We start from the raw sequence: 23,031 nt of genomic DNA on the forward strand, positions 1-23,031 counted from the left end.
TAATTCATGTATAAAGAATGAACGAAAAACCAATTTGTAACACATACACAAACGCCAACCAAAGGATTAAAGGCTTAAATTTGTTAAACTAAAAAGGGATCATACATTTATTCACTGTGCATAGTCATGCAAGTTAAATGATGCTAATGTGAAATAGTTTCTGTCTTGTTTTAAGGTTGTGAAGTTTTATCGATTATGACGCATTGACTTTAAACTTTGTGTTGTTGAGTTTCATCAATAAAAGATGTCAGAAAATCAGGAAAACTTGTCTTGACAATATAATTCGTGTTTGGCACTGATAATTTGAGAGAAAAATAAGTCAATATGATTTTATTTGAAGTTTGTTATCAGCTTTTTTAAAAATCAGTCAAATTTAAATCATATAAAGTACTGTAAAGCTATACATATTTAGTATGAGTTACTTTTTTTTCCATATCCACCGCCATATTCTACTTTTGATCCTCCGTATCCATATCCACCTCCGTTTCCAGCACCACCCCCATTTCTAACACCACCGCCATTTCCAGCTCCGCCTCCATTTCCATAACCACCATAACCTACTTTTGACCCTCCGTATCCATATCCGCCTCCATTGCCATTTCCTCCTCCATTTACAGCACCATTACCATTTCCAGCTCCTCCGCCTCCATTTCCATAACCACCATAACCTACTTTTGATCCTCCGTATCCATATCCGCCTCCATTTCCATTTCCGCCTCCATTTCCATTTCCACCTCCATTTCCAGCACCACCACCGTTTCCAGCTCTTCCACCATTTCGAACTCCTCTGCCATTTCCAACTCCACCACCATAAACTACTATTGTTCCTCCGTATCCATATCCACCTCCATTTCCATTTCCGCCTCGATTTCGATTTCCGCCTCCATTTCCATTTCCGTCTCCATTTCCATTTCCGCCTCCATTTCCATTTCCACCTCCATTTCCAGCACCACCGCCATTTCCAGCTCTTCCACCATTTCCTGCTCCTCCACCATTTCCAGCTCCTTCACCATTTACAGCTCCAGCGCCATAACCTACTTTTGATCCTCCGTATCCATACCCTCTTCCATTTCCATAACTCCCATAACCTACTTTTGATCCTCCGTATCCATATCCGCCTCCATTTCCATTTCCGCCTCCATTTCCGTTTCCGCCTCCATTTCCATTTCCACCTCCATTTCCAGCACCACCGCCATTTCCAGCCCCTCCACCATTTCCTGCTCCGCCACCATTTCCAGCTCCTCCACCATTTACAGCTCCAGCGCCATACCCTACTTTTGTTCTTCCGTATCCATATCCGCCTGCATTTCCATTTCCGCCTCCATTTGTATTTCCGCCTCTATTTCCATTAACACCTCCATTTACAGCACCACCGCCATTTCCAGCTCCTCCGCCATTTCCAGATCCTCCGCCGTTTCCAGCTCCTCCGCCATTTCCAGCCCCACCGCCATAACCTACTTTTGATCCTCCATATCCATATCCTCCTCCATTTCCATAACCGCCATAACCTACTTTTGATCCTCCGTATCCATATCTGCCTCCATTTCCATATCCGCCTCCATTGCCATTTCCGCCTCCATTTCCATTTCCGCCTCCATTTCCATTTCCACCTCCATTTACAGCACCACCGCCATTTCCAGCTCCTCCCCCATTTCCTGCTCCTCCACCATTTCCAGCTCCTCCACCATTTCCAGCTCCAGCGCCATAACCTACTTTTGTTCCTCCGTATCCATATCCGCCTCCATTTCCATTTCCGCCACCATTTCCATTTCCACCTCCATTTCCAGCACCACCTCCATTTCCAGCACCACCGCCATTTCCAGCTCCTCCGTCATTTCCAGCTCCACTGCCATAACCTAGTTTTGATCCTCCGTATCCATATCCGCCTCCGTTTCCATTTCCACCTCCATTTCCATTGCCACCACCATTTACAGCACCACCGCCATTTCCAGCTCCTCCGCCATTTCCAGCTCCACCGCCATAACCTACTTTTGATCCTCCGTATCCATATCCTCCTCCATTTCCATAACCGCCATTACCTACCTGCGATTCTCCGTATCCATATCCGCCTCCATTTCCATTTCCACCTCCATTTCCATTTCCTCCTCCATTTCCAGCTCCTCCACCATTTCCAGCTCCTCCACCATTTCCAGCTCCACCGCCATAACCTACTTTTGATTCTCTATATCCATATCCGCCTCCATTTCCATAACTGCCATATCCTACATTTGATCCTCCGTTTCCATTTCCACCTCCATTTATAGCACCACCGTCATTTCCAGCTCCTCCACCATTCCCAGTTCCACTGCCATAACCTACTTTTGATTCTCCGTATCCATTTCCGCCTCCATTTCCATTTCCACCTCCATTTCCGGCATCACCACCATTTCCAGCTCCTCCGCCATTTACAGCTCCATAACCATTTCCAGCTCCTCCGCCATAACCTACTTTTGATCCTCCGTATCCATATCCGCTGCTACCGCCATACCCAACAAAATAACTGCCACTGTTTCCATTCCCATATCCTGGGCCATAACCTTGAAGTAAAATTTTAAAATTTGAATTTCAGGGAAACATAGAAACGATTCATCAAAAAAAGGTATTATGCTGATGAACAAATTGAGGACAAACGTTTATTTTTGCTCAATTACATTACAAAAGTTATTATTTTATAATTGTGAGTACACATGATGCATGTAAATAATTTATAAGGACTATTGATCCTGTTATACGTGGTATTCCATAGAGTAACTTTTCTTGTTATGCAACAGACTATTAATTAAGTTCTGACATTTAAAAAAAAGAATTACTATAATTTGATCTTACCTTTTTTTCCCTCCTACTCCTCTTTCAGACGCGCGTCTGGTGCAAATACAAATTTAATCCTTATATCTATAAGTTTATTTACAACCACTGGGTCGATGCCACTACGTGTGGCGTTTAATTCTGTGCTGACATGAATTATCATTGATATGGTCATATTTATCTAATCTTATAATCCTGGTATATATGATGACTTTGTTTCTAGTGCCCCTACCGCTGACTCCATACTAAACGCTATCACATCTGTCGTTTCCACCATCATATCCTGGGCCATAACCTTAGATCATATATTACTGTGTAATATGGTGGTAACGTAAAAATAGTTAAAAACAAAAATACTGTAATATCTACTAACCTCGACCACTACCGCCAGATCCAAAACCAAATCCCCTGCCAACGCCACCCCCACCTCCGCCGCCAAACACAACAATGTACCCTCCGCCGTTTCCACCACCATATGTAGCTCCCACAAAACTCAACAACAGAAAAGTAAACAAAGCCATGGTGACTGAGGTTTGACGATTGTAACTCTGTGTGCTGATACGACGGCTACGATATGTATTTATACTCTCTGCTGTAGAAATGATGTATTCAGAACAATTAACTTGATTGAGCATGCGCAGTTTAGCATGACTTATGACAGCCATTCATTAAATGAAAAATAAATAATGAGCTCTTCTAATTAAATATTTTTGTACTTTTTTAAATCCTTCTTTGAAGAAACTATATTGTTTACCGTATTGTATCACATAATGATTCAAAATATAAACCTATTGGCCTTATGGTATTAAATCGTGCACGTGGTTCTTTGAACAACGCCATCATTGTATAATTGAAAGATTGATGAACCAGGGTTAACCAAAGAGGATTTTTTCTCTCTCAAAAAGTGTATCCAACTTTTATCCAGCACTAATGAAAAATATTCAGTGGTTAGTTGACAAGGAATACAAAAGTGATTACAGGTTTTATTCGGCATCACCACGTTATACAGATTTTACATCTAACTAAATCGTGACTTCTGTAATACAGTCAGTGTTGGATACATATATTTAATTATGTCATTACAAAGTCAAGAAAGATTCTAAAGTTCAAATGTTCGAATGTTCACAAACTGTCTTTTAAGTTGAATTGTTCAAATCAGATGTTCAATAAATTGTCACACGGACACGTGATCGTATAGTAGTATAACTGTTCGTTCTTGTTGGAGTATTTCGGATACTAAGTGCATGAGTTCCAGCCTACCCATGAGGGCGGAGACCTTGGCGGAATCTCCGGTACCAATCTGTCCTCCCTTCAAGTCCAAAGCTGGATCTTATATAGTCCAGTGGTTCATAAACATAGCCCATAGCTGTAGGTCGGTTACGTAGTAGTCTGGATGTTGAATAATACTAGTCTGTGGTTAATTGTCAAACTATGCAATTAACCTCTGAAGGAAACATGTTATTTCACAGTAGACTTGGTCATTTATTGGCTTCAGGGTATATGTCTATAATATTCGTAATTGTTTCGTTTATGCTATATTTAATTACACTTTGATATGAAACACAATTGTGTTACACTTTATCAGACATGAATATCAATAACGTGGTCAATTTCATAAATTTCCTGTTTACAAAACTTTGAATATTTCGAAAAACTAACTAAGGATTTGCTTATCCCAGGCTTAGATACCTTAGCCGTATTTGGCATAACTTTTTGGAATTTTAGATCCTCAATGCTCTTCAACTTTGTATTAGTTTGGCTTTATAAATATTTTGATATGAGGTTCACTGATGTGTCTTATGTAGACGAAACGCGCGTCTTGCGTACTAAATTATAATCCTGGTACCTTTGATAACTAATTTACTATTATCAGGCTTGCTTTCAGCTACAAAGACATGTTTGTTAGTTGGGTTTTTTGTTGCATGCGTTTGTATATTTGGTTTGGTTTTTTTTGTTAAAACACCGGTGTTGAATATCTGGAATAACGTTATTAAATCAGGCTTAATCTGCCATGCCTTTTAGTATACCGAGTATACCTCCATAATAAAGTTGAACTTCTAGGTACTAGTATTTGTCTGATATTAGAATCATTTTTTGTCTAAATTAAACTCAGAGAAACACACAATGATGACACTTTTGATATTTGAACCAATTTTAAGAATTATAATAAATGAAGTCTCTTTGACACATTATCAGTTTTAATGCTTTAACTTATTCTACATCAATCATATAATTCATTTCAAGGAAATGTTCAAATAAATTGATCACAAATAAAAGAGTTCATTTTGAAAATCATAATTTAGCAAATTTCCATGTGTTTTCCCTGTCTGGTGCTACCACAATTTTTGTATATTTATTAAAATATGTGAATGTGACAGTACATTCATAAAAGAGGGACGAAATATACCAGAGGGACAGTCAAACTAATAAATCGATAATGAACTGACAACGCCATGGCTGAAAATGAAAAAGACAAACAGGAAAATCATCTAGTTTTAAATATGTTCCCTATGGTCATGTTATTACAGGAGACCTCAACATCGTCGAAGACCGTGTGGTCATAACTTTTCTAAAGAAAGGACCAACATACCGTCCGCCATCTATAATAGATTGGAAACAGTGTCTTTGGGTCATTAAAGACGCTCTGAAAAATCTCATTGTAATTTTATTTGCTGTAACTCGTTAAAAACCCTTTTTTGTAACGGAAAAGGAAAATATGCTAGATACACTTACTTGAAATGTGAGGATAAGATTGAAGCTTTAAATTTTCTGCTAGATAACATTTATGTACGTTTCGGCGATAAAGTGTATCGTCAGGTAGTAGGTATTCCTATGGGCACTAACTGTGCCCCTTTAATAGCAGATTTATTTCTATATTGCTATGAATCTCAGTTTATGACCATACTCAGAAAAGACCCATCATTGTTATATTTGGTTGATACATTCAAAAATACCTACCGTTATCTGGATGATATTTTTTTCGTTGAATAATCCAGAGTTCTCTAAATATACTTCAAAATTTACCAAAAATAACTTACTTTAACTAAATCTAAAAACAGCAGTTGTCCTTTTCTAGGTTTAGACATTTCAATTTCAAACGCGAAACTTATTACTAAAATTAACGACAAAAGAGAAGATTTTTCATTTCCTATTGTTAATTTTCCTTTTTTAGACGGCGATGTGCCTTTGGCTCCATCATACGGTGTTTATGTATCCCAACTCGTTCGTTTTGCCGGTGAGTGTTCTGATGTCATAGATTTTATCGAACGTAATCAATGCATCACTGGGAAATTATTGTGTCAGGGATATCGATACTATAAATTACTTAAAACTTTTACTAAATTCTTTCATAGATAAAGATTTAATTAGTAAATTTGGCTGAACCTTTAAACACACTTATAAGTAAGGGTTATCGTACCAATATTGTGATTAGATCTCTGAATATCGTTTACATTGGCACTAATATCGATTTTGTCATTAGCAAATAAAAACATTACTAAATTGTATCTTCTTTTGAGGCTGGATGTATAGAAACACAGACACGTTAATGTTTATCTCTATAGAAGTCGCTTCTCACCATCCTACTACCTGTCGATACATTTATTTTTGGCATTGCACTAGTCATGTCTTCTCTGACTGTACATGACGTTAAAATACTAAATCCCTGGGATGTGTTTTTGTTGATTTTTGTCTCTGATGCATGATTTTTTATAATTAATTGTTTTTGGCTTTTAACTAGCTGTCAGTAACTGCGAGTACTCTCAAATCGTATTTTCTTGTTTATTCGACCTGTTGATACTGTTTATAATGCTTTTTTGTTATCTTATATTAATATGGAACTTGTCTATATAGCTTTAATTATTTGGAATATCTTTTAATTTTCACTTACTTCATTTCTATAAATTTCAAGATTTACCTGAGTATATTATTTAAACCGGTTTTTTTTCAAAAGTGACAATTTTCGAAGGGTTAACTATTTCGCAGTTGTGTCTTGCCATTGCTTTGTTTAAACGTGTTTTTTTGCTTTTTGGCCTTACATGTTTGTGCCTAATATTTTATTAACTGTGCATTTACATTCAGATATCGAAGATCAAATTTATTCGGTCTTAGTGTATTAAGTTACGTTTTTTGATTGAGTTAAACCTGCCAATTGATATTCTATCGTGTGTTTTTCTATGTTGTGATGTTATGCTATTGTTTCAGAAAAAGGAAGAAGGTTTGGTACCATTAAATACGATGTTGTATTGGGCGTTATCTGCGGGGATAACAACATACTTGTCATGGAGGTAGGCTATGTTTTTGCAACATGTTAGTCTTTAAAGATTGATGTAGCATGAACATTGCTAGACCCATTCAGTTTCTTAATTCTGATTTGTGTCAATGACCTCACAGTCTTAAAACATTCGGAAAGAGTGTCTACGTCTTCCTTCTAACGCTATGCACATTCCCTGGCATAATCATCGACTGAATCCATCAAAATTGTGAAGTTGTAATTCCAATTGATGGATTTAGGCTCACGAAACCATTGTTGGCAAAGGAAAGTTTTAGAAAAGATATTTTCTCTTTTTCATCATTTCCAAAACTTGTTTGAAAAGTCAGTGACTTTCAATATCCAAAATTATAGCTGTAAGTTTGTATTAGTTTGAATAAGGGTATGCAACAGTGGTTTCCAAATATAAATTGAAGAGAAAATTAAGTTAAGAGGGGTTATGAATAAAGTTTCGTGTGAATGGGATGAATACCTAATGGCTTTTGTATAAATGGCAACACGTCATTAATAGAGACACCATGCAGACGTTTGCATTGAAGTAAATGTCTGATCTATGACCGCACATACGTTTGTTTAGCCTTAATTTTGTTTCACTGAAGTATAACAATCAGAGGTTACACTCTAATCAATTTTAACAATGACATATATTTCTATTGTACAAAGGAAACAGCTGTCCACATTATCAAGTCTTGTGTCATTGATACATTTCTCTGTCTTGATAATGCTTACGTTGCGTTTTAAGAATCCATTTAAAACCTTTACGTTTGAATATGATAAATCATTGTGTATGTAAGCACTTCTGTTAACTTATTACAGGACTGGTTTGAAGTTAACTTATATCAATAGTGGACCTTTTTCCAAGTTAAGTTTTTGGCAGACATAAAAACAATCCTAGGACTAAGTCCGCTTTTCAAGTTAACTAGATTTTGGTCTTAGGACTGGTCAGAGCAGTCCTAAATCCGGTCACAGATTAAATTTGACCAGTCCAAATGACTGATTAGCAAGTTAACTTACTGTGCAGGTTAAGACTGCACCCATCTGTAATGATACACTTGATCACTACTCGTCGTACTGCAAGATTCAATTAGGGTCAATATCATTCTTCTTTAAAAGGACACGCTGGTGGTTATGTTACACACCGTTTTCGTTTAACATCAAGAGATTGAATGGCCATCTGTCAAATTTTGATTGTCGAAAGTGACAATTGCAATTGTCTATTATTTGATTAAGGAAATGCAATTGGATTTGACCTGTATGAAAGATATATATTCTGAAAAAAATAGATAATCGATTAAAGTTAAATAGAACAGAAAATAAAAACGGGGAATGTCACTATATGCTTTGACATATGCAACTGATAATAACAAAATGGTTGTCACTGTAATATGTTTTTCTCAGTATCATAACTAACACACAAATTAAAATCCTGAGTTTTTTATAAGACAATTTACCGAGCACTTTGAACAAATAGATCGATTAACAAGAATTTGGTGAACTTTGAAAATATAAAAAAAACCTTATCACCGTATTCATAATTAAAACAGAGAATGAGAATTGATATTTCCTATCTTTAAATGAAACTAAGACATGTAAGATCACTGATTTCAACAGGTTCTTTTGGACGTACGAAATCAAATTTCATTCATAAAGACTTTTACGAAAAGTAACAAACTTTTGAACGAACAGTCATAACTGAACCATCCATTTTGTACACTATTAAAAAAATGCAAAGATAAGATAAAATACAATATGTAAAAGTGTAAAATTAAAACAATTGGATTGTTACTAGATAAATGAAATACGATCAATACATAATGTACAAACAAACAAATGTTTCACAACTATAAAATATATTTACATAAATATATATTCTTTGATAGTGTTTTGGGGGTTTAATTTTCATATTTGCTAGGAACTATGTCTAATTTCAAATTATGTTAATATCAAATCAGCCTTCATATTGTTATATTTAGAATAGTTATGTAATTATGTATTACATTATGATAAACAGCACATACGGTATACATGCAAAATCAAAAGTTGCTAACATTGTTTTTGTAATCAAACATCTCACTTTTATGATTAGCAATTCAATTAAGACTGTACACCTCTGAGGAGCCAAACATTTCTAGAATTAAAAAAATTTCTAAACCTGATTTTTGGGTTTATATGACTGTAAAACAATAATTGGTGAAGAAAAAATCATATGGGGGTGCACTTCTTTTTCTGCTACACGAAAAAGCATAAAAAATGATAAAACTTTCTTATATTAACACCTACCTAAAGTAATTTTATTATTTGTTATGCTTTGTTTGTGTCGAATTTACCATGTTGTCAATTTTGTAAATTTGTGATTTTTCTTAGTTTAAAGAACAAAATGCAAATTACTTGAAATTCTGTGTTATAAATGATTGAAAAAATACATATCTAAGAAATTTGAAAACAAAAAGTCATATGGAATGTACATGTTTCTGGTAAAATCATTGTTTGTAACCCTCGCCCATTTCATCAAACTTTGGGCTAAAAGGACAGACTAGTTTAGTAATGAAATTTGAAAATGTTATTACTTAAAAACTGCTCATTGGAAATACACAATTTTGTCAGAGTAAAGTTTGATTATGATATTTATAAAATTCATTGCTATTTTCTACTTTTGACCCATGTTTTGGAAATAATTTCTGAATGAGATTTCAATGAGACCAAGTGAGACTGAAACGTCAGAAGAATACACCCAAAATAAGTTTCAACATAGCAAATTTTTCTTCAACTAAAAAAAAAATGTTCCCATTTCTGATCAAAGAAAGGTAACTTCAAAGCCGAGAATGACATAATATTTCTATTGATTGTTGTAAAAAACTAAAGTCCTGTCGAATCAGTTAAGATCAATCAAGTTAAATTGCTTTAGTATTATCAATCATAATCAAAGAAGTTGTGGTTACATCAAATGGTATAAATACAGATCTAAACAGTTTTATCACTGTTAATGCACTCAGAAGGACATCAATAAGTTTTAATACTTTAATAACTATTAGCACATGTTACACAATTCACCATTAACAGGAAGAGGATAACTTCAACAGGAAACCAGTTAATGTTCAAACATAATATTGAGTTATCTCTCTTTATATAGTCCAAATGACATTAGATTAACATTCCCTCTACTTTCTTTTGTTTTATACAATTACAAGATCTTCGTAGGGTTTAGACTTCCCTCAGATCTTAGGGGATTATTCTGGCCCGTTAGAAAACATAAAAGTTGCTAAATTAAAATTACAAGATCATCACAGGGTTTAGACTACCCTCGGATCTAGGGGATTATTCTGCCCCATGTGACAAACATAAACTGATAAAATGTTATGAGTTATTTCACAATTTTAAACAAAGTCCTTCAACATTTTTCCTGTTTGAATAACAAATAACAATAACAAAAGTTCATAAGATGAAGCTCCAAACTTTGTCATGCAGTTTGCTAATTGTTTGTCTCCTGGACACCATTTAATATTATCTACTTCTTTTGATGCCAATGATTCAGCTATTGCTGCAATGTCAATTCTTAAACGCTTGTCATCTACAAGTTTAGTCGAATAAACAGCTTCAACTACACTTTAATTGTCAATGTAAGCTTCAATTGGTATAGTCTTATGTTTTAATCCTAAAATGTCTTCAATTATTCTACGGTGATAAAAACTAGACTCTAACCCATCTTGTAAGCTTAAGGCTTCTGCTGCAATTGTTGATCTTACTACACGTTTGATTTTGTTTGCTTGCCAACTTATCGGACAGCTATTACTGTAATTATCAACCATCCAAATTACATGAGACTCTGTACTTCCAGTTCCATTACTAATATTTCCCAGAGAGGCGCCTGTTAAAATGATAATTTTCCATTCTTTTATATCTTTATTCATTTTTGGAAATGAAATTATTGATTTAATTTCCTTAAGTCTATTACTTGCTTTGATTGCTCTTATCAAATGTGCCACTGTCCCTTCTTTATATTTAGTACTCTTTTCTATCATTTCAAAAGCCATATCAGGTCTTGAAACTTGAACAGCCCAATTTATTTGGCCAATTAACTTCCTGTACAAGGTTTGCTCACTTGTATTAAGTACATCCTGTTTCATAGCAGCTCTTGATGGTTCTATAGTTGTATTATCTATTTTCTCCATATATGCAGAATGATCCAGAATTATGCCTTTTTTGTCCTGATGAATTTGAAATCCTACATATGAAAATGTTTTCTCTTCAATTTTTCCAGAAACAAATCTTGTCCGCAGTTTTCTCATAACTTCCTCAAAATTTTCATCCCCAGAATGAAGAAAGTCATCTACATGACAACAAATTATTCCACTTAAACGTTGGTCAGTATGTTTGACAAACACTGCAGGGTCCAGATTACATTGTTTACATCCCAAACTTAAAAGCTCTTCCCTTATACTTAAATAGAATTGTCTAGCTCCATCTTTAAGTGCATACAAACAGTACTTTAATCTCCATATTTTTCCTTTCTCAGAATTGCTTTCTTTTGGGGGCTTCAGAAAAACATTTCTATCCAATAACTTCCCTTAAAGAAAAGCTGACTTGATATCCGTTGTTTTAACGATCCATGCTAGCAGTAATTGAAAGGAATATTTTAATCATTCCTTTTCCTACTGTTGGACTGTCTCTTTGCATAGAAAATCTTCTTCAAAACCTCGCACAACAAGTCTTGCTTTTGTTTTATTATCTTTCGTTGTAATAACCCATCTTGTAGAAAGAACATTCTGACCTATGTCATCACATTCTTCATAAGTGTCAAAATTATGGAGTTTTGAAAGTTCTGTTTGTTTAGCAATTTCCTCATCATTTAAAAAGGAACTCTTTGTCATATTTACACCAATTTCATTCTCATCACTGTCACCTGTGACCTTTTCCCACTCAACTTTATCTAAATCTACTCTTTTTTTTATCTTCATCAACATCATCTTGAACATTATACCAATGTTTATTTTTCCCAGTTGTTTTTCCTGCTATACTTAGTACAGTAGCTTTAGTCCATGTGTTCGAATTAGGCAGTTTGTACTGAATTTTGTCATTTTCTTTTAGATTAGGGATTATTTTAGCCTGAATGTTTTCCATCTGAGGAATTGTTTCTTTTGATGTTGATAATAACTCAGAAAAACAATTCTTCTTTTCTTTACGGGAAACTTCATTATTTTTATTGGTATTTCTAGTTTCATGAATGCCTGTTTCATTTGTATCAGGTGTTTCAATATTGTCATTTTGTTCTCGAAAATTTATATCTTTAGTTTTAGTTAATCTGTTTGGTGAAACCCTCACAAATACCCTCTATGTCGAACAAAAATTACTTTTCCATCCTGGAAAACTACTTTTCCCGGTCCTAGCCAGCGATCTTTTCCCTCTCGCTTATACAAAACGCTGTCACCGTGATTATATATCTGCTCTGATGCTCTTATTTTGCCACGTAGTGCTCGTCTAATGCGTTCATCAAATTCTGATTGAATGTAAGCTTTTCGAGAATCATGTAAAATATTCAAATGTTTTGCAAATTCTTCACTTGAAGTTCTTCCTTCTAAAGTGGGCAAAGTGTCTTTCAAAATGTTCGGAAGGTTAGGATTAAGTCCAAAAACAAGTTGATGACTACTGAAACCATTCCACATCTGTAAAGAATTTCTTGCCATATTTGCCCAACAAAGAAGGCTCTGATTATTCACCTGTCTATAATCTGCTTCTAGCTTCATAAGCATAGTATCAGTAATTGCATGGACTCTCTCACATAGTCCATTTTGGAAAGGACTTTCACCAGCTGTGGTATAAACTTTAAAATTTAGTATTGATGCAACCTCTCTCATTTCATCTGAGCTGAACTCACCGCCATTATCTGTTAATATAGTTCCCATAACACCAAATATTCCGATCCAATTAGTCATCATTTTCTCAATAACACCTGTTGTCTTTTTCCTATCAATAAAAACAGATACAGTGTACCGTGACCACATGTCGATCATGTGCAAAATCCGCAGTCCATTCCATTGTTTTAAGTCCATTGCCACTTTTTCATTAAATTGAGATGCCATAGGTAGGGACACTACTGGTCTTGGTGGGTTTTTTGCATATCGCTTACAAATTTCACATTGTTCCTCTATAGTCAACAATTCTTGTTCTTATTCCTCTTTCCATACCCCAGCATCTTTCAAAAGGGTAATTAAACGCTTCATTGGTGGGTGTGCAAATTGTCTGTGCAACTTCAGTAAGGTTGCATATCTCTTTTTCGAGTCTAACTCTTCAAGTCTCCCAGCACATACATCTGCGACTGGTATTTGTTCAGTTTTATCTATTGGAATGCAGTTGTGGCCTGATGAAGTTAAATTCAATGATATATGTTGACCAAATATCTCTGCAGTATCATTTTCCAGGTCCATTTTCTCACCTGCCTTTTTAATAGCTGTTCGAGACAATAAAAGTGGTATGTCCGAATCTACAACATCAGTTCTTATTGTGACATCTTTACCTGCGATAACTGCTGGCAGACTATACTCTCCAATTGATTTTAACCGTGTTCCACCTACAAATTTAAATACCTTGTTGCCATTCTCCTTAAAAATCTTCGCTTTATCTGTTTCATTTAAAGGGTCAACATAACTTCTCCCCATCCATAATTGTCCACAAACCGTGCTACTAAATGCACTATCAAGAACAGCACAGTTTCGTGCATCTATCCCAAGCCGAGTGATATCCTCACGCACATTCCCTGTAAACATGACTACTTCTTCTTCCTCTGTTATATTTACTCTCTCCTGCATATTCTCCCAGCTATGTGGACAGTTTGCCATCATATGTCGAAAAGATCCACAAGAACTATATGTCAATAATGTGCCGTCTGAACCTTTTGGATTTATACTCTTCTTTACTGTAGAGCTGCCTCCTTTTGTCCAATTTGTTTGTCCACCCCGTGGACTTTTATTAAATCCTCTATAAAAATTGCCTCTACCTCTTGAAAAATCCCCCTTACCATTATAATGAAATGGTTTTTGTCTATTTCTAGAATACCCTGCTGCCATGAGGGCTTCTTCATTCTCAGCCAAAAAAGCAGGTTCAAGTTTAATGCTACTTATTGAGGCAGAAATTTTGTCCAAATCACACATTTCACCCTTAAATTTCTTTAGAGATCTCTTTGCTTCATCGTACAATGTTGGTTTGTTTTTATAATTCATGCCTGTAAGGACTAACATTTTTTCTTCTTTTGTAATTTTTGCTCTTCTCAGTAATTTAAATGCAAATATTTCAGAGGGCAACTTCATGTTTTTCTTTTCGATTTTTCGATATTTAGCATCACATGTTTCTACATAATCTTAAATTGATTGATAAGGACCCCTTTGAAAATCTTCAAAATCTTCGAATTTTGCAAGATGCTTGTCCATAAAAGTAATTAGTGTGGTCAAACCTGTGTCTTCCTTTAAATCATCTAAACTTATCTGATCAAACACTTTTTCTCTTATTTTTGATTCATCATCTTCAGGTAGGGATAAGGCAATTACAACACCCTGTTTTTTCTTATCTAAATCAGTTATTTCTTTCCAGGCCAAAAGTTCTTGCTTGTAAAGTTCGTATGATTTCAGTTTTGCATTGTAATTGGGGGGGTTTATTTTTGTTGACATTTTGTCCACCTTTGAATTTTCTCTCCAATTTAAACTATTTCATTATACACTCTGATGTCTTTTCTTTTCAACCACGCTCTGCTACCATTTGTTAATGCACTCAGAATGACATCAATAAGTTTTAATACTTTAATAACTATTAGCACATATTACACAATTCACCATTAACAGGAAGAGGATAACTTCAACAGAAAACCAGTTAGTGTTCAAACATAATATTGAGTTATCTCTCTTTATATAGTTCAAATGACATTAGATTAACATGCACCACAGTTAAAATTATCAAACCTTAGTCATCATGGCTATCATAACTTTACTGCTGTTGAGTGTTGTCGGATCTGCAATTAGCACTAGCTCATATGGTGGTGGCGGCGGTGATGGCGGAGGACTTGGATCTGGCGGCAGTGGTAGACTATTGTTATTAGGCGGAGCAGGAGTAGCAGGAGGAGGAGGTGGTTGGGGAAAAGGAGGTAAGTTAATAATACTGTATTTTTGTTTTAAACTTTAATAACGTGACTTCTTCTTTAATTCGTGTCTATTTTATTCTGTTTAGTAATATACCAAAGTTTATTGCTGTACCCTTATTTTCACATTTTTCAAGGATATGGGGGTGGAAGTGGAGGAGGTTATAGTGTTGGGTATGGCGGCGGCGGAGGCGGAGGATTCGGATCTGGCATTGGCGGTGGTGGACTATTGCTTTTATGTGGAGGAGGAGGAGGAGGAGGAGGAGGAGGAGGAAAGAAAGGTTAGTCAATGTTATAGTATTTTAATTATGTATAATCAGTACGTAAGAATCTTAATGTATAACTATAAGACAACCTGATGCAGTTTAAGAGAACCAATATTATCGACAAGTACACAGAATATATAATTATTATACAATATTTTCACTATTAATGCATTTATTGAGCTAAATCAAACGCTCTATAGATATAGGAAGATGTGGTGTGATGCATGCTCCTAAACATCTGTATGCATTTCATCCTCAAATAAGTTACCACTTGTCTTTGAAAATGATATGGAAATTGTAAAAACATTAAACTGTAAACCCAAAAAAGATGAAAACAAGAATAATGGCATGCGTCAAAACCGTTTTCCCATATGTCTTCATCAGTTACTCTCATAGCCAGTTAAAATGAAAGCCGAGAATGCATGTTTAAGTTCCTAAAAATTGGAAGAGGTACATGTAAAATAAAATACATAAACAATAGCCAAATATATCTAAGGTCAAATTTGCCTCAGGGGGTGAAATCTAAGTTTCTTCATAATTTTAAAGTTTATAAACGAACATATTATTAATATGAGGAAGACGCTACCTTAAATGCCAGCTTTATACATGTACCTATTTATGATATACCTATAAGCTGTATTGCTAACTATTAAATAAATACTAAGACAATGTCCTATATATATTGATTGGTTGTTGGTTGTTGAATTTCCAGTGGCAAATATTTCATGCATGTTCAGAACGAATGTCCTAGGCTACATTAAAATATTGTTTATGTCTAAAATAAAATTATAACTTCAGATGGAAAATGTTTAGAGAACGATCATTGAACTTGAAAAGGCAGGAGGGGTTATGGTATTTTTCCTCAAAAAATATCTTGATTCTCAAATTGATGAATAAAAAAACTGTTCAAGCAGAGGACAAAAAAAATATTTTGAGTCCAGACCTTCACCAAAAATGATTTTATCTTTCAGATATGCAAAATAAATTTAACTTTTATATATCTAAAAACATTTAAAACTTCTCAAAGCGCACAGATAAGTCTGTACACAGTAGTTTGTTTTATGTGATAATGGCTATATTTGCCAATTTGTTATGATAAACTTTCATACTAGTGTTAAATTTTGACTAAATAATTTTGATTTTTAATTGATAGTGCTGAAAGGCTTCGGTGAAAAAAATCCGACTCGAATAAAAAAACATTTGTATTCCTGATCATCTTCAGTTTGTGAGTCTCATGTATTCAGAGTCAGTTTTATGTCATTTCTTGCATATATTTTTTTTGTTACATGTACATGATGTAGTTTACTTTTCAAGTTTTTATATGACAGCAGAATAAAATTGAGAATGGAAATGGGAAATACAAGCATGTCAAAGATTTGCTTTCGAGTAATGCTTTATCATGTCATAGTTGTTTTCGAGAAGACACATTTAGTTTCCACAGAATAACTTGAGTATAAGTGAATTGATCTCTATGACATTTTACTAGAAGGATCAATACATAAAAGGAAGATTAGAATTGATTTTTGCACCTTGATTTTTTGGTAATGGAACAACATTTGTGGGTTGGTTTTTTTTCAAAATTTTGGGTTTTTCTTCCAAAATTTAACTTAATTACATTTATTTAACTGGTCTAGTATATATAGATGCAACAAATACTGATTTGGCAGGAGATGCACACAAAATAGGGTGTTTTAAATATTTTATCTGTAATTGGTGCATTTTTCCTATGATGTGTACTTCTTGATAATGTCGACGTGAGTATCATGATAAAGAAATTATATTTGGTAACTAAGTATACATATATTCACAATTGATATGCGCCAGTGCTCTGCTCTTTCCCTTTAATTACCAAAATTGCACATGTTTTTTTTCTCTCATAGAAACACATGAGTTATTTGGTAAATAAAACACTCGTCATTGTTTGAAACTTTCAGTAATACAAATTTAGTTTAGCCTGTTTGAATGTTTCACTTATTGTGTGAAAATTTCAACAGAAAATGTACAAAACACTTGGTAAAATTGCATTATCTGCAGAATTATTGATAAATTTCCTCACTATATATTCACAAGGACATATACCTAACATATTGTCCATGCTATTCTGTCAGATCTGAGTTTTTATTCATACATACATGTATACTGGCATGACTTGTGCTGTTCCAAGTTGTCTTCTTTTTCTGTTTCTTGAGAAGTTTTTGTTTAACCTGTTCACCCGCTATAAAGTGTTACAATTCATATTTAGACGCAACACATAAATAGTGACCAAAAAGGTACCGCTTTCACATGAGAGAAGCTAGAAACAAAATTAAATGTAAACATTTTCAATATTTTTGTAGGACTTACTATCATATGAAATTAAGGAGTTAAAGACTTCTGTTGAATAGAAATGTTTGAGTTCACCTGATACCTGTTTTCAAATTAGAATATGTTTGATTTCAACTGAAAATAAAAAAAAATTGGTGTTTTTAAAATGCTAAATATACATCTGTGGTTGTATCAGGCTGTGCATGGCGAAGCATTTTATTGCCTTTAGGTTTGTACCTTTTTTTTTGTTTTGGTCATGAAAATAAATTTGTAGTTCTGTTGTGAAGTTGATAACATGAGAATACTCAAAGTGCACCTACATGTCTATTGTCAGTTTTTTTCACCAACTTTTTTTTTATGTACCAGGCAAAAGTTTATTCTGTGCTTATTTTGTAGCCTATCCTTCTTTAAAATATAGTTACACCAATTTAATTTTGAGTCCATGTAGAGTCATAGTAAAATGGGTTTGAAATGACCTCTAAACAATCCATGATACTGTAATGGGTGCAATTTTGGTACTGTGATGTTATATACATGTAACCATAAGTGTGTATTGTATTGCTAAATAGGTTGAAATGTGAACCTGAGTGACAGTTATATAGTGATAAAGTACTTGGTAGAGTGAAAATATTTTGAACAGGTTTAAACTGATGCATAAAATATACACAAGGGACTGCTGCAGCTTGAATTTTAAAGGATGTAGCCCACATTCTTCAAAGTAACATGCCCTGTATATACCTACATGTATCAAAGTCATGGTATTCTCATGGGTTATCATAATCTTCTCATAAAATATAATTTTGGACAATATGGAAGCATCAATGTATACAGTACTAAATGTACTACTCAGACTCAAGTCTGCTTTTATGATTAACCTTAGAGAGAGAGAAAACAAAACAGTTTTCTTCTCCTGGGACTTATAAGGTAGATATCTGATATGTGACATAATCAATAAAAAGATGCCAAAGGAAGTACAGAGTTAAAAGATTGTGAATTATTTGAATATTTGTTTTTGTTTTAAACTTTTGTTATTAAACTTGTGATTTAGTCTGTGGGCTACCATAGGCGGATCCAGGGGGGGGACGGGCTTTTTCGTGAGGAAAATTTTGTTGATTATATAGGGAATCACTGAAGCATGACTGGAGCGCCCCGTCAGCGTGCCCCCCCCTTATGAAAAGTTCTGGATTCGCCATTGGCTACATGAATAACCGTGATCACATTCAACAGAATAACCAACGTCATTATCCATGTTATCACTGTTCCTTGATGTGTGGAATTATGTGGCAGATGAACATAAGTAGTCCTGCATGGTCAATCAGTGCACCGGAGTTTACCCCGCATGATCATTATAAAAAAAGTCCGAAATTTATTGCTTGCAGAGTTTTTTTCTGTGTTCCCATGGCTGGACGGAACGTTTACGCTAAATATGTTATCGTTAATTATGATTTTGTGACTTTTAAATGAAGTACCTGTGATTATTCAAGTAATTTGTTTTGACCTCACTGATAATGGAAAGTTGTAGCAGACGAAACATGGCGTCAGATGTTGTTGTCCTATTAACTTCGTTAATTTCCGTGGTACAATAAAATTTAAATAAACTTCACAAGTTAACAAAATTTCTAAATTCTTGTTTCTGTAAAACAAATAAAAATTCATGTCGTATTTCATATTGAAATTATTTCTATCTGTCCCGTTTTTTCAAGTTCGCGTTGAAACGTTAAATTGGGCCGCCATTAAAAAAAATAATCGTACGAGATTTAACGAGAGTGACGAAACTTTTCAGATGGGTCGTGTAGTGAGAGTTATCGTTCTTTATTCCAAAACGATGCTTCTACCATAAGTGCCAGCTAAAGCTGGCATATTAAATTGTCTGCATTACATTGAAAATATATGTAGGACTCTAAAGTGCAACGGTACCCTTAAAGTGCGATGGTCACGCTAAAGTGCGATGGTCTACGCTCAAGGACGATGGTGTCTTATGCTAAAGTACGATGGTTGTTTGTTTGCTAAAGTGCGATGGTATAGCACGCTGAAGTGCGATGGAATAATAGAGAAAAGTTCAGGAGCACAGATGTTAAAAACAAGTCTTTTTGAAAATTCTAGTTTGCTATGATATAACATATAATACAATAGGCTTTTACTTTAACGGTAGTCTTACTGTTCCTAAATTTAGAAGACTGATCTAGTAATAATTGCTAAAAAGGTTATGTAGGTGTCAAAAAATACTATGTCTCTCCTTTAATTGAATTTTAAACAATTCGGGCATATTGGATTGCTTGTTGGTTGCTTAACGTCCAGTGGCAAATTGTTCGTACATGTTCAGGACGAGGGGTCTATTGGAAAATCGATGTAGCTTGCCGTTCACACAGCCTATTTATGTAAATACATGTACATTCACTTAAAGTTGTCAGTCGCAAATTCAAAATTCGGTCATTGTCGGAATGAATAAAATGTATTTGTACAGCTTTAATTTAAATGTGAGAGAAAGGGGTTGTTGTTCGAACTTTCCCCTTTTTCGTAGCGAGTATTAATACATGTTATATTTTACTACAATGTACACACTGATGTTTTACCTTTATTTTACCGACGTTTATACTCCTCAATAAAATCAACAATATTTTAACGTAAACGTACACATTAATATACATCTGTTCGTTTCCATTATTTATTTCATCTTCCGGCATGTTCATTTTTGGTTTGTATAAACGACTGTTAACGTCATAATCCAACTACGTTTCGTACGTCTATACTTTCGCGGACCATCGCACTTTAGAGTCCTACATTTTGTTATTTTTCCGTTTTCCTATATGTCTTTATCAGTTTCTCTCATAGCCAAATAAATGAAAGCCGAGAATGCATGTTTAAGTTCCTCAACATTAGAAGAGGTACATGACAAATAAAATACATAAACAATAGTCAAATATATCTAAGGTCAAATTTGCCTCAGGGGGTGAAATCTAAGTTTCTTCATAATTTCAAAGTTTATAAAAGAACATATTTTATTAAATTGTCTGCATTATATTGAAAATATATTTTGTTATTTTTCCATTTCACAAACACACCGACCTTTATTCAACTATTATTATCAAGAGTGGCATAATTCATTTGGCCTCAATGTAACTAAGTTGATTCCTGATACCTATCCCTTGTTAATCAATACAATAATTATGCATGTAGTTATTAAATACAATATGTGTTGAACATTGTTGATTACAGGTGGTCAAGTATGGTGTACCTGTCGTAAAGGGCAATGTTTTAAAGGATAATTTGTTTTGGACAAGTATTGCAGACTAACATCCTTATTCCCAGGGAAATGGACTACATGCTGTAAGGTGTTACCAGGAAGTGTAACTAACCGTAGTTACGGCGGAGGTGGTGGTGCTGGATTCGGCGGCAGTGCTGGTATCGGTGGTGGTGCTGTTATTGTTGTTGGATCTGGAGCTAGTGAAGGATCTGGATTTGGTGGAAGATCTGGATATGGAGATGGATCTGGATATGGAGGTGGATCTGGGTATGGGGATGGATCTGGATATGGAGGTGGATCTGGATATAGAGGTGGATCTGGGTATGGCGGCAAAAAAGGAAGCTTATAATAAACAAGATTCGTCTGACAGTAGTTATTTAGCAAATGAATATACAATTAAAACATATTCATGCATATTTGTTCTAATTACTAATGACAAATCAAAAAGTTTTTTATTATCTAATAAAGGCAACAGTAGTATACCGCTGTTCAAAAGTCATAAATCGATTGAGAGAAAACAAATTGGAGTTACAAACTAAAACTGAGGTAAACACATCACATATCAGAGGAAAACAATAAAACAACGGAAGCACTGAAGTGCAAAAAAAAACCAAAACGCTAACGCAACACACACAGAAACAAACTATGAGATAACAACGGCCATTTTCCTAACTTGACACAGGACATTTTAAGAACAAAAGGTGGGTTGAACCTGGTTTTGCGGCTAGCCAAACCTCGCACTTGTATGGCAATGTTAAATATAACACTAAATCGATTACCTTACATGACAGGAATAATAGTACAAATAAGTGCAAGAACATTACAGACAGAGAAATATTCAAATAAACATAGCAATACGAGGTTTCAACACGTAATAGTTATCAAGGTATCATGCTTATAATTTAATACACCATACATGCGTTCGGTCTTCATACGACTCACCAGTGGCGCTAAGATAAAGAAAGCGAAACAAGTACAAAGTTAAAGAGCACTGATGATCCAACATTCCGAATACGTCTAAGGTTATCGATGCCTGAAATAAGAAAATCCTACTTTTGCAAACAGTAAATTTATAAAAAAAAATTACCACATAATTGATGTTTATGTCAACACCGAAGAGGTGACTAACAACAGAGTTAACACAAAAGCATAAAACCGCCTAGGATAGCACATAAAACAGCACAGAAAACAATGCAGTTAAGTCATTCGAATTGATAGTTTATAGTGTGTTTTTCTGTGTTGTGACGTTATACTATTGTTGCGGTAAATGCAGAAGGTTTGATACCATTAAAACGTGTAATGCCGCTGCAACTGTTTGCTCCTGTCCTAAGTTAGGAATTTGATGTTCAGTTGTTGTTGTCTGTTTATGTGGTTCATAAGTGTTTTAGTTTTTCGTTTTAATATAGATAAGACCGTTGGGTTTCCCATTTGAATGGCTTTAAACTTGTAATTTTTGGTGCCCTTTGTAGATTGCTGTTCGGTTGGAGCAAAGGCTCCGTTTTGAAGGCCTATAATGGTTTATTTCATAAATTGTTACTTGGATGGAGAGTTGTCTTATTGGCACTCATCTCCCTACATCTATTGTGACACGATAACAAAAGTGGCGTCAAAGGTAAATTTCTAAAATTTTAGTACAGTTCCAAATCACGTTTTAATTATGATATTTGATGTATAATAAACATTTACCATTTTCTTAATATAGAATTGTATTAGTAATTAAATAATTAATTGTATTATCTAGCTTTTTTCCGGTATTTCTTGTAAATCAAACTGTAAAACAAATAAATCGTGAACATAAAGTTGCCCCAAATCTAAATATTATAGATGAACTGGGTGATTGATTATCTTTACTTTAACATATGCATAGAAAATTTGAAAAATGAAAACTACAACTACAAACGGTAAGACATTTATCTATATCCAATCACATTACAAATACGACAGCATCACTAAATACATTATTTAATATGTGGTTTTGATCATTCTGCTTCAAGATGTCGTTGATTAATGGACAATGAAT

At 34.5% G+C, this 23,031-nt stretch overlaps 2 protein-coding genes across 3 annotated transcripts; one reads left to right on the plus strand and one right to left on the minus strand.

Moving 5' to 3' along the window:
- Window positions 1–315: 315 nt before the first annotated feature.
- LOC139496384 (uncharacterized) lies at window positions 316–3,362 on the minus strand. 2 transcript variants are annotated; one of them, XM_071284959.1, is made up of 3 exons: window positions 3,179–3,362; window positions 2,316–2,537; window positions 316–2,222 (listed from the first exon to the last, which is right to left on the minus strand). In XM_071284959.1, exons 1-3 carry the CDS (start codon window positions 3,324–3,326, stop codon window positions 409–411), a joined length of 2,184 nt encoding a protein of 727 aa, XP_071141060.1. In that variant the 5' UTR covers window positions 3,327–3,362; the 3' UTR covers window positions 316–408. The 2 variants fall into 2 exon arrangements, with proteins under 2 accessions (XP_071141060.1, XP_071141059.1); XM_071284958.1 differs by having other exon boundaries at window positions 316–2,537.
- An 11,669-nt stretch (window positions 3,363–15,031) lies between these two features.
- On the plus strand, window positions 15,032–21,360 carry LOC139494644 (uncharacterized). Its single transcript, XM_071282805.1, has 3 exons — window positions 15,032–15,203; window positions 15,335–15,478; window positions 21,077–21,360. The coding sequence occupies exons 1-3, from the start codon at window positions 15,032–15,034 to the stop codon at window positions 21,358–21,360; spliced, it is 600 nt and encodes a 199-aa protein (XP_071138906.1).
- Window positions 21,361–23,031: the final 1,671 nt, after the last annotated feature.

This window comes from Mytilus edulis, chromosome 11 (genome assembly GCF_963676685.1).
Source record: "Mytilus edulis chromosome 11, xbMytEdul2.2, whole genome shotgun sequence".
Taxonomy (NCBI): Eukaryota; Metazoa; Mollusca; class Bivalvia; order Mytilida; family Mytilidae; genus Mytilus; species Mytilus edulis.

Coding starts and splice junctions, on each gene's coding strand:
- LOC139496384 (XM_071284958.1), bottom strand. CDS start 3,326: ATGGCTTTGTTTACTTTTCTGTTGTTGAGTTTTGTGGGAGCTACATAT. Junction 2,538..3,178: donor ATCTGGCGGTAGTGGTCGAG/GTTAGTAGATAT, acceptor TTTTACTTCAAG/GTTATGGCCCAGGATATGGG.
- LOC139494644 (XM_071282805.1), top strand. CDS start 15,032: ATGGCTATCATAACTTTACTGCTGTTGAGTGTTGTCGGATCTGCAATT. Junction 15,204..15,334: donor AGGTGGTTGGGGAAAAGGAG/GTAAGTTAATAA, acceptor ACATTTTTCAAG/GATATGGGGGTGGAAGTGGA. Junction 15,479..21,076: donor AGGAGGAGGAGGAAAGAAAG/GTTAGTCAATGT, acceptor CCTTATTCCCAG/GGAAATGGACTACATGCTGT.